The following is a 12602-nucleotide window of genomic DNA, read 5'->3' on the forward strand; positions in this document are numbered from 1 at the left end:
GGAGCCAGAAAACCAGGGAGCAAGCAGGGAATGAGTGCTTTGGTTTTAACCCCATATATGCTGGGTTTAATGTAGGGAAACTGATATCAGGATCGGTATCACCAGCTTCCTTCCTACTTCCAAGGGGTTACTAATACAGCCTAATTGGGAAGTCAGTAGCTTTAAAATGTGAAGAATTGAGTAACAATTTTGACTGTAAAAGGAGCCTGAGGCAGCAGAGGTACCTATATAGGGTCAAGGGAAGATTTCTTTAAAATGAGAGATTGTGGAGCAAATCAGCATGCTGAAAGAAAACAGCACAGAGGTAGGAAAAGTTGAACAGAGAGGAATACTTGATGGGGCCTCAATGGCTGAGAAGGGTGGAGAAGGGGCAGGCAGGTCTTCAAAGTGGAGGGAAGGACAGTAAGGCTGTGTCTGTGCTGATCAGCTGGTGGGCAGGGCTGCAGGATGCCACAGGATTGTGTGCTCCACAGACACAGAATTTTCTTTGTGAAAGGAGGCAAGGTCACCTGGTAAGAGAGAGCAGCAGGTGAGGACCTGAGAGAGCGGATGCTTTAGGAAAGCAATACAGGTTCAACAGGGCCTAAAATGCTGATCATACCTTTGGACTAATAATTCCACTTTTAAAAATCTATCCTAAGAAAATAGTTTGAAATATGATAAAAACTTAAAAACTAGATATTTGTTTGTAGAGTTATTTACAGTCATTGGAAACAAATGAGAAAAAAAATGTAATGCTTACCAACAACAAAATGGTTAAAAATTATCCTATAGAATTATATTAACTTAAAATGATGTGTTAGGGGGCTGGCCCCTTGGCCTAGTGCTTACATTCGGCATACTCCACTTTTGTGGCCTGGGTTTGGTTCCCAGGCATGGACCTACCACTCAGCAGTGGCCATGCTGTGGTGGCGACGCACATACAAAATAAAGGAAGATTGGCCCAGATGTTACCTCAGGGAAAATCTTCCTTAGCAAAAAACTAAACTAAACCGAAATGATGTGTTAGAAAGATTACATAATGTCACAGTAAAATACTTAGAACATAATGGTTATGACATTAGAACATAACATAATGGTAAGTATGAAAGGCAGGATTTAGAATTTCATATAAGATACCTATCAGAGTAGCTGGAAGGAAATAGAGCAGACTATTAATAGAGGTTCTCTTTTGGGAGGTAGTATTATGGGTAATTGTTATTTTCTTCTTTTTATCTTTTTTGACATTTTTTATCATGGAAATGCTTACTTTAAAAATAAGAATAGTGATTTTGAAGTCTTTTAAAATTTTAACCAAGAAAATTATTTAAAGCAAACAGTTGCATATTTCCTATTGTTAATATTTTAAATGGTTACATTTAATGACCAAATTCCACTTTGCCTTTCCCAGGTCATCCAGAAATTTATCCTGTGGTGTTAACTACCAAGACCCAGGAAATATTTAACTGCCGAATAGGTGAAGATATCACAGATGAACAACCTTATAAACTTATCAAAAAAGCAGATATTTTGGCAGACTTTCAAAACAGAGCTGCAGTATCTGATTTCTACCCAGTCAAAAAAGTCATCCAGGTAAGCACAACATACCTCTTTATTTTTTGGTCCTACCTCAAAATGTTCCTAGTACATAAAAGCAAAAGTTGGAGAGGTTGTGAGTTCAAATCTGGCATTTCACATTACTTTGAGCAAATGCTGGCTTACCCACCCCTCCTTTGGAATCCCACTTGATGACTTTCTGTGACAAACTCCTCTCAGTGACTCATTGTCTCATTCCACACCCAGAAAAGCTCATCCTTGCCCAATTTTAACTAGAATAGGAACCTACCCTTATTTTCCCATACTGCTTAATTGTTTAATTCATAATTTTGGTCCTGATTTGTCTACAAACATGCTACCAAGCACAACACCAAATAAGATGAACACTTCTTTTTTCCTGTTAGAAATAAAATTACAAGGTAAATTTTCCTGGACCCATTGTGTTTTAAGAGCTTTTTTAAGTTAATAAAATAATTTTGGAATTTGAAGTTATTAGCCACAGATAAGCACTATGGTTATCTCTTATGATTGATTGATTAGAGAAATATCAATTTTGTGTCCATGTCTGGATAAACTGAATGACCATTGAACAGTAACCCTTCTCTTTTGATTATGTTCTTGTAGGAATATCCTGGAGATGAAATTCTGCTTGTTTATGACAAAGACTTCAAATATGGACTTAACTTTTATCTTGTTGGAACTGAAGAAGGCAAGGAAAACTATTTAAATGTAAGCACACCTTAAGCCCTTGCAATTTGTTGATTGTCAGAAGGAAGAAGTACCTCTAGGGTTGCCCATTACATGGTTGTGATTATTCTTATCGAGCTCTGTTTCTCTGGGGCATAGATCAGGGCCAAGAACCTAGAGTAGGTGAGAGTAAATGGGGGATGAACTAAATCAAACATCTCAGAGTAGCAGATAGTCTGCTCTCTGTATGTGGGGGTTCCACACCCATGGATTCAATCAACCATGGATGGAAAGGTCTAGGATGGCTGCACTGCACTGAAAATGTACAGACTTTTTTTCCTTGTCCTTATTCCCTAAACAATACAGTATAACAACTACTTAATAGTGTTTACATTGTATTAGGTATTATAAGAAATGTAGAGATGATTTAAAGTATGTAGGAGCAAGTGCATAGGTTATATGCAAATACTGTGCCATTTTTTATAAGGGACTTGAACATCCCCAGATTTTGGGATTGCAGGAGGACTGCACCCTACTTATTTGCATTTCACTTAACTAATGAGGGTGGAAACAGGGAATCTGGAGTACCACAGCTTCCCACTCGTTGGCCCATATTCCTGGTTCTTCTCTTGCCATCTCCATGACTTTGGGTAAGTTACTGAACCTCTCATCTGCAAAATGGTGGCACAAATAGTGTCCATTTACAGGGCTGTTGTGAAGATTAAATGGGCTAATACAGGTAAAGCCCTTTGTATGGTGCCTGGCACAAAGCTAGATGCTCCATACATGTTTGCTATCATTATTTAAAAGCAAAATGTTTAAAGCATGACTTGGTCAGTGGTCAACTGAGGGAGAGGTGTGTCAATGATAAGCTGAAAATAAAAGAATGGTAGTTTCCAAGGAAAGGAAATCACTTCACCTCTGGGGTATTTTATTCATTCATTCTTTTTTGTTTTTGCAGAGGAGAATTCACCCTGAGCTAAAATCTGTAGCCAATCTTCCCCTTCCCCTTTTTTCTCCTCCCCAAAGCCCCAGTATATAACTGTGTATAGTTGAAAGTTCTTCTGGTTCTTCTATGTGAGCCATCACCACAGCATGGCTACTGACTGTGGTGTGGTTCCATGCCTGGGAACCAAACCTGGGCTGCTGAAGCAGAGTGCACCAAACATTAACCACTAGGTCATCAGGGCTGGCTCTGGGGTGTTGTATTCAAAGTGGTCATGAAAGGTGACAGATTTCTGAGACTTGCCTTCCAATCTGGAGGCCACATGGGGAGGTTTGGTCAAATTGAGGGAGATAGAGGGGTTTGCATGGTTGTCCAATAAGCAAGAAAAATAAAGGAAAGCCATAGAATTTTCAAATATCTAACACTTCATAAATTAAAAAAATCTTTCAAGAGTGATGTCAGCATCATGGCCAAGTGAGCTTTTCCTTTAGTCTCTCCCCACTAAGATACAATGACAAGGGCATTCATAAACCAACAGATGACATTCACACAACACAATAGATGTCTGAGATGTCCACACAGCCATATGTCTGAAGGTGGGGGTACTGGGCCCCCCCAGGAGGCAGTGGAAGGAAGTAAGCAGATCTCCTCTCCCTCCCAAGTGACAGAGATCTAGTGCACAAGACCTCTTGTGGCAGCCAGCATGTGATTCTGAAAGGAGAAGGGGGAAAAGGCAACCCTCTGTGGGAATGCTTGCGCTCTCAGAGTTGCTGCCTAGCCTGCAGGAATGCTCCACACTGAGGCAGCTAAACAATTGAGAGGATGTCCACACCAAGCTGAGCAGCCCAGGTGGGCAGACAGTGAGTGCAGACTGAGAGCACGCAGGATTGAGCACATGAAAGAAAGCACCCTTCCCCACCCCAACCTGGTGCACTAGCTCTGCTGGTTGCCCAGAGCAGAGGATCCCCACCAGAGTGCCTGCTCTTATGTATGTAAAGCAGCAGTGGCCACTGGGAAAATGCAGATGGGTCCTGTCAGCACAGCTTCCAAGAGACAGGCACATCTGTCAGAGGTCACAGTGGGCTCATAAAACACAGCTCCTGCCCCTACTCCCAGTGGTGGCAGGTGGAATCTGCAACCAGATACTACCACCATGCAATGGCAAAAGTCCACCCCATCAAATAGCATGAAGAAGTTTATTAACACTCCAGATCAGAAGGGAAATGACAAGTACCCAGAAATCAATCCTGAAGTCACAGAAATTTACAATCTAAATGACAGAGAATTCAAAATAGTTATCATAAAGAAACCCAATGAGTTACAAGAAAACTCAGAAAGACAGTTCAATGATCTCAGGAATAAAATTAATGAACAGAGTGAATTCCTCACAAAAGAGATGAAACTATAAAAAAAAGTCAGTCAGAAATGTTGGAGATGAAAAACACAATAAATGAGATAAAGAAAAATCTGGAATCCTTAAAAAACAGAGTTGATACTATGGAGGACAGAATTAGTAATTTAGAGGACAGAAATATAGAAATGCTACAGATGGAGGAGGAGAGAGAACTAAGACTAAAAAAAAATGAAGAAATTGTCTGAGAAATATCCAACTCAATTAGGAAATGCAATATAAGGATTATAGCTCTTCTAGAGGGAGAAGTGAGGGAGAAAGGAACAGAAAGCTTGTTCAAAGAAATAATAGCTGAGAACTTCCCAAATCTGGGGAAGGAGCTTGAATTTCATGTAAATTAAGCTAATAGAACTCCTAATTACATCAATGTAAAAAGACCTTCTCCAAGGCATATAGTAGTAAAGCCAGCAAAAGTCAATGACAAAGAAAAAATATTAAGGGCAGCAGGCAGAAAAAAATAACTTACAAATCAATCTCTATCAGGCTTTCAGTGGATTTCCCAGCAGAAACCTTACAGGCTAGGAGAGAGTGGAATGATATATGCAAAATTCTGAAAGACAAAAACTTTCAGCCAAGAATACTCTATCCAGGGAAACTATCCTTTAAATATGATGGAGAAAAATAACTTTCCCAGATAAACAAAAGCTGAGGGAGCTCATCACCACAAGAAACCCGCTCCCTCCAACAGAAATGATCAACAAGACCCTCATGCCTGAATAAAAAGAAGGGTTTACAAAGTCTTGAGCAAGGAGATAAATAGACAGATAAAATCAGAAAATTGCAGCTCTCTATCAGAACAGGTTAGCAAATACTTAATTATAACATTAAAGATAAAGGGAAGGACAGCATCAGAAATAACTATAATCACTTCATTTTAATCACAAACTCACAACACAAAACAGAATAAGTTGTCACAACAATAACTTAGGGAAGAGGAAAGGGATGGAATCTGCTTAGACTAAGGAAATAAGAAACTATCAGAAAATACATTTATGAGATCTTTTATACAACCCTCATGAGATTTGTGAGATCTTTTATACAAACCTAATAAAGAAAAAGTCAGAGACACAAACGATGAAGGTAAAACTGAGAAAACCATCATAGAGAATCACCAAATTGAATTGACAATCAGAAATACACAGGACGAGAAACAAGGGAAATACAGAACAACCAGAAAACAAGTGATAAACAGCAGTATTAAGCCCTCATATATCAATAATCAGTCTAAATGTAAATGGGCTGAATTCTCCCATCAAAATACACAGGGTGTTGGGGCTGGCCCCGTGGCCAAGTGGTTAAGTGAGCACGCTCCACTGCAGCAGCCCAGGGTTTTGCCAGTTCAGATCCTGGGCGCGGACATGGCACTGCTTGTCAGGCCACAGTGAGGCAGCATCCCACATACCACAACTAGAAAGACCTGCAACTAAGATATACAACTGTGTACCAGGGGAATTTGGGGAGATAAAGCAGAAAAGAAAAAAAGATTGGTAACAGTTGTTAGCTCAGGTACCAATCTTTAAAAAAAAAGATACAGAGTGGCTAGATGGATTAAAAAAACAAGACCCAACAATATGCTGCCTCCAGGAAATACATCTCAGCTCTACAGACAAACACACACACTCAGAGTGAAGGGAAGGAAGACAATATTACAAGCTAAGGACAAACAAAATAAAGCTGGTGTTGCCATACTTATACCAGACAAAGTAGACTGCAATATAAAAAAAGGCAATGAGAGACAAAGAGGGGTAGTATATAATGATAAAAGGGACACTCCACCAAGAAGGCATAACATTTATAAATATGTACACATCTAACACACGAGCACCAAAGTACATAAGGCAACTATTAACAGACCTAAAAGGGGAAATTAACAACAACACAATAATAGTAGTAAACAACACAACACCCTACTTACATCAATGGATAGGCCATCCAGACAGAAAGTCAACAAGGAAATAGTGGAATTAAATGAAAAACTAGACTAGATGGACTTAATAAATATATATAGAACACTCCATCCGAAATCAGCAGAGTACACATTCTTCTCAAGTGCACATGGAACATTCTCAAAGATAGACTCTATGTTGGGAAAGAAGGCAAGCCTCAATAAATTTAAGAAGATTGAAATCATATCAAGCATCTTTTCCAAACATAGTGCTATGAAACTAGAAATAAACTACAAGAAAAAAAGCTGGGGAAGTGACAAATATATGGGACTCAGCACCATGCTACTGAACAACCAATAGATCAATGAAGAAATTAAAGAAGAAATCAAAAAATATATGGAGACAAATGAAAATGAAAATACACCATACCAACTCATATGGGATGCAGCAAAAGTGGTCCTAAGAGGGAAATTCATAGCAATACAGGCCCACTTACTTATCTTAGTTTTTTTCTCACCTGACCTCCTAGGAGACCAGACGACTGCAGCTAACCCCCTCAGCACTCCCCAACACATGAAGCCAGAGTGGTATTTCTTATTTGCCTACACCTTCTTATGATCTATCCCTAACAAAGTGGAGATGCAGCAAAAGTGATCCTAAGAGGGAAATTCATAGTAATACAGCCCACCTTAACAAAGAGGAAAAAATCTCAAAAAAAGTAATCTTAAACTATACCCAACAGAACTAGAAAAAGAAGAACAAACAAAGCCCAAAGTCAGCAGAAAGAGGGAAATAATAAAAATTAGAACAGAAATAAATGAAATAGAAACAAAAAACCCAAAAAGGATCAATGAAATTAAGACCTGGTTCTTTGAGAAGATAATCAAAATTGACAAACCCTTAGCCAGACTCACTAAGAAAAAAAGAGAAGGCTCAAATAAATAAATTAGAAATGAAAGAGGAGAAATTACAATGGATACCACAGAGATACAAGGATTATAAGAGAATACTATGAAAAATTATATGCCAACAAATTGGGCAATTTAGAAGAAATGATAAATTCTTAGAATCATACAACTTTCCAAAACTGAATCAAGAAGAAATAGAGAATCTGCATAGACCAATTATAAGTAAAGAGATTGAAATAGTAATCAAAAAACTCCCAAAAAATAAAAGTCCAGGACAGCTTCTGTGGTGAATTCTACCAAACATTCAAAGAAGACTTAATACCTATCCTTCTCAAACTCTTCCAAAAAATTGAAGAGGAGGGGTAGCTTCCTAACTCACTCTACAAAGCCAACATTACCCTGCTACCAAAACCAGGCAACAACAACACACAAAAAAATTACAGGCCAATATCACTGATGAACATTGATGCAAAAATCCTCAACAAAATACTAGCAAATCGAATACAACAGTACATTAAAAAGATTATGCACCATGATCAAGTGGGATTTATTCCAGGGATGCAGAGATGGTTCAACATCTGCAAATCAATCAATGTGATACACCACATTAAAAAATGAAGAATAAAATGAAGAATAAAAATCACATGATCATCTTGATGCAGAGAAAGCATATGACAAGATCACAGCATCCATTTATGATAAAAACTCTGAATAAAATGATTATAGAAGGAAAGTACCTCAATGTAATAAAAGCCATATATGACAAACCCACAGCTAATATCATTCTCTATGAAGAAAAACTGAAAGCTATCTTTCTAATAACAGGAACCAGACAAGGATGCCCACTTTCACCACTCTTATTTAACATAGTATTGGAAGTCCTAGTCAGAGAAATCAGGCAAGAAAAAGAAATAAAAGGGATCCAAATCAGAAAGGAAGAAGTGAAACTGTCACGATTTGCAGATGACATGATTTTATATATATAAAACCCTAAAGAATCCACCAAAAAACTTTTAGGAATAATAAATGAATATGGTAAATTTGAAGGATACAAAATCAACATACAAAATTCAGTTGTGTTTCTATACACTAACAACAAAGTAGCAGAAAGAAAAATTAAGAATACAATCCCATTTACAATTGCAACAAAAAGAATAAAATACCTAGGAATAAATTTAACCAAAGAGGTGAAAGACCTATACACTGCAAACTATAAAACATTGTTGAAAGAAATTGAAGACAACACAAAGAAATGGAAAGATATGCCGTGCTCTTGGATTGGAAGAATTAACGTAGTTAAAATGTCCGTGCTTCCTAAAGCAATCTACAGATTCAGTGCAATCCCTATCAAAGTTCCAACAACATTTTTCACAGAAATAGAACAAAGAATTCTAAAATTTATATGGAACAACAAAAGACCCCAAATAGCCAAAAGAATCCTGAGAAAAAAGCAGAAAGCTGGAGGTATCACACTCTGATTTCAAAATATACTACAAAGCTATACTAATCAAAAGAGAGTAGTACTGGCACAAAAAAAGACACACATCAATGGAACAGAATCAAGAGCCCATAAATAAACCCACACATCCACGGACAGCTAATTTTTGACAATGGAGCCAAGAACATACAATGGAGACAGGAAAGTCTCTTCAGCATATGGTGTTGGGAAAACTGGACAGCCACATGTGAAAGAATGAAAGTAGACTATTATCTTACACCATACACAAAAATTAACTCAAAATGGATTAAAGATGTGAGTGTAAGACCTGAAACCATTAAACCTCTAGAAGAAAACATAGGCAGTACACTCTTCGACACCAGTCTTAGCAGCATATTTTCAAGTACGATGTCTGACTGGGCAAGGGAAACAACAGAAAAAATAAACAAATGGGACTACATCAAACTAAAAAGCCTCTGCACAGCAAAGGAAACCATCAACAAGACGAAAAGACAACCTAAAAATTGGGAGAAGATATTTGCAAATCATACATCTGATAAGAGGTTAATATACAAAATATGCAAAGGATTCATATATCTCAACAGCAAAAAAACTAACAACCCAATTAAAAAATGGGCAAAAGATCTGAACAGACAATTCTTTAAAGAAGATATACAGATGGCCAACAGGCACATGAAAAGATGTTCAGTATCATTAACTATCAGGGAAATGCAAATCAAAACTACAATGAGCTATCACCTCACTCCCATCATGGTTATAATTAACAAGACAGGAAATAAGTGTTGGAGAGGATATGGAGAAAAGGGAACTCTCATACACTGCTAGTGAGAGTGCAAACTGGTGCAGCCACTATGGAAAACAGTCTGGAGATCCCTCAAAAACTTAAGAATAGAAATACCATAGGATCCAGCTATTCCACTGCTGGGTATTTATCCAAAGAACATGAAAACATGAATGTGTAAAGATATTTGCACCCCTATGTGCATTGCAGCATTATTCACAATAGCCAAGACTTGGAAGCAACCTAAATGTCCATCAAGGGATGAATGGATACAGAAAATATGGTGTATATACACAATGGAATATCACTCAGCCATAAAAAGGATGAAATCTTGCCATTTGTGACAACATAGATGCACCTTGAGGATATTATAGTAATTAAAATAAGTCAGAGAGAGAAAGTGAAATACTGTATGATCTCACTCATAAGTAGAAGATAAAATCAACAACAAACAAACACATAGAGACAGAGATTGGATTGGTGGTTAGCAGAGGGGCAGGGGGAGGGCAGAGGGTGAAAGGGGTGACTAGGCACATGTGTATGGTAATGGATTGTACTTGGTCTTTGGGCGGTGAACATGATGTAATCTACACAGAAATGGGAATATAATGATGTACACCCAAAATTTTTTTTAAAAAAGCAGTAAGGACAATCAATCACAAACAGCCAACTAAGCTTTGAGCTATAACCAATCAAATAATTTACTTTCTTTGCCTCTGCCCTTTCTCTATACGTGTAAGTCTTTCCCCTGGCTCTTGTCAGTGGAGTGCTCCTAACAATTCTAGTTTGACCCTTCTCAATTCCAATGGATTTTTGCTCTAATAAACTCTTAAAATTAAAAATAAAATAAAATAAAAAAAGAACAAAGCTGGAGGCATCACAATCTCAGACTTCAATGTATACAACAAAGTGATAGTAATCAAAATAGTATGGTACTGGAACAAAAACAGACACACTGATCAATGAACAGAATTGAAAGCCCAGAAATAGAATCACACATCTATGGACGACTAATCTTCGACAAAGGAGCCAAGGACATACAATGGAGAAAGGAAAGTCTCTTCAGTAAACGGTGTTGGGAAAACTGGACAGCCACATGCAAAGAATGAAAGTAGACCATTATCTTTCACTGTACACTAAAATTAACTCAAACTGGGTTAAAGACTTGAAGGTAAGACCTGAAACCATAAAATTTGTAAAAGAAAATATAGGCAGTACACTCATTGACATCAGTCTTAGAAGGATCTTTTTTAATACAATGTCTACTCAGGCAAGGTGAACAAAAGAAAAAATAAACAAATGAGACTTCGTCAGACTAAAGAGCTTCTGCAAGGCAAAGGAAACTAGGGTAGAAATGAAAAGACAACCCACCAACTGGGAGAAAATGCTTGAAAATGATATATATGACAAGGGGTTACTCTCCAAAATGTATAAAGAACTCATAAAACTCAACAACAACAAGAAAAACAACACAATTAGAAAATGGGCAGAGGATATGAACAGACATTTTCCCAAAGAAGATATACAGGTGGCCAAGAGGCACATGAAAAGATGTTCAACATCACTAATCACTAGGGAAATGCAAATCAAAACTACACTAAGATACCACCTTACAACTGTTAGAATGGCTATAATTACCAAGACAAAAAGCAACAAATGTTGGATACGATGTGGAGAAAAGGGAACCCTCATACATTGCTGGTGGGAAAGCAAACTGGTGCAGCCACTATGGAAAACAGTATGGAGATTTCTCAAAAAATTAAAAATGGAAATATCATATGACCCAGCTATCCCACTACCAGGTACTTATCTAAAGAACTTGAAATCAACAATTCAAAGAGACTTATGCACCGCTATGTTCATTGCAGCATTATTCACAATAGCCAAGACGTGGAAGCAACACAAGTACCCATCGACTGATGATTGGATAAACAAGATATGGTATATATACACAATGGAATACTACTCAGCCATAAACAAAGAGAAATCATCCCATTTGCAACAGCATGGATGGATCTTAAGGGTATGGTATTAAGTGAAATAAACCAGACAGAGAAAGACAAACACCACATGATCTCACGCATATGTGAGAGATAAACACATGGGCAAAGAGAACAGTTTAGTGGTTACCAGAGGAGAAAGTGGTTAGGGGGTGGGCATAAGGGGCACATATACATGGTGACTAACAAATAATAATGTATAACTGAAATTTCACAATGTTATAAACCATTATGACCTCAATAAAATAAAAATTAATAATAAGCTTTCGCTGAGCCTTAACATTTTCAATTTTATTTTCATGGTTGTTTTTCTCTGTGTTTTTAATTTTTTCATTATGGTGAAATATTTCAAGTGTACAGAAAAGTACAAATAGTATAACAAACATCCATACAATCACGACCCAGAATTAACAAATATTAATATTTTATCATATTTACACCACAATTTTTTTAAAAGAAATAAAATATAACAAATAATGTTCCACTCTCTCTTGTATCCTCCCTAATTCCAACCTCACTCCTGTCTATAAGGAAGCATTATTTTGAAGATGTTATATATTCTTCCTGTCAATGGTTTTATACTTCTACCATATGATCTAGGCTCCACAAATAATGTATTTCATTGTTGTATTAATTTAAAACTCACATAAAATTATATCATACAAATTGTTCTGCAACTTTTGTTTTTCACTGAATTATCAAATTCTAGGATCTGTCCATGTTGATACATTTAGAATACCATATATTATCATATATATGAAGATCAAGACTGTTAATTGCAACTGTTTTATGGGATTTTATTTTATGATTATACCACAATGTATCAACCCATTCCCCTATTGATACTTACGTGCTTGCCCATTTTCTTAGTATTACAAATAAAGTAGCCATCAATAACTGTATATCTATACCTATATCCATATCTATCTACCTATCTCCTGTGGACACCTTGGTTTAAAAACATTCACTGCTTATTGGGGCCAGCCCA

General features: G+C 37.1%; 1 protein-coding gene across 2 annotated transcripts in view; it reads left to right on the top strand.

Annotated features, from left to right (window-relative positions):
* The window catches only part of DNAI3 (dynein axonemal intermediate chain 3), a 94435-nt gene that overhangs the window by 15334 nt on the left and 66499 nt on the right, over window positions 1-12602 (top strand). For both annotated transcript variants that reach the window (XM_014830133.3, XM_070486744.1), the window contains exons 4-5: window positions 1391-1572; window positions 2161-2265. In XM_014830133.3, the coding sequence (XP_014685619.1) occupies window positions 1391-1572; window positions 2161-2265 (287 nt within the window). The remainder of the gene's footprint in view (window positions 1-1390; window positions 1573-2160; window positions 2266-12602) is intronic.

Source organism: Equus asinus, chromosome 16 (genome assembly GCF_041296235.1).
Source record: "Equus asinus isolate D_3611 breed Donkey chromosome 16, EquAss-T2T_v2, whole genome shotgun sequence".
NCBI classification, from domain to species: domain Eukaryota; kingdom Metazoa; phylum Chordata; class Mammalia; order Perissodactyla; family Equidae; genus Equus; species Equus asinus.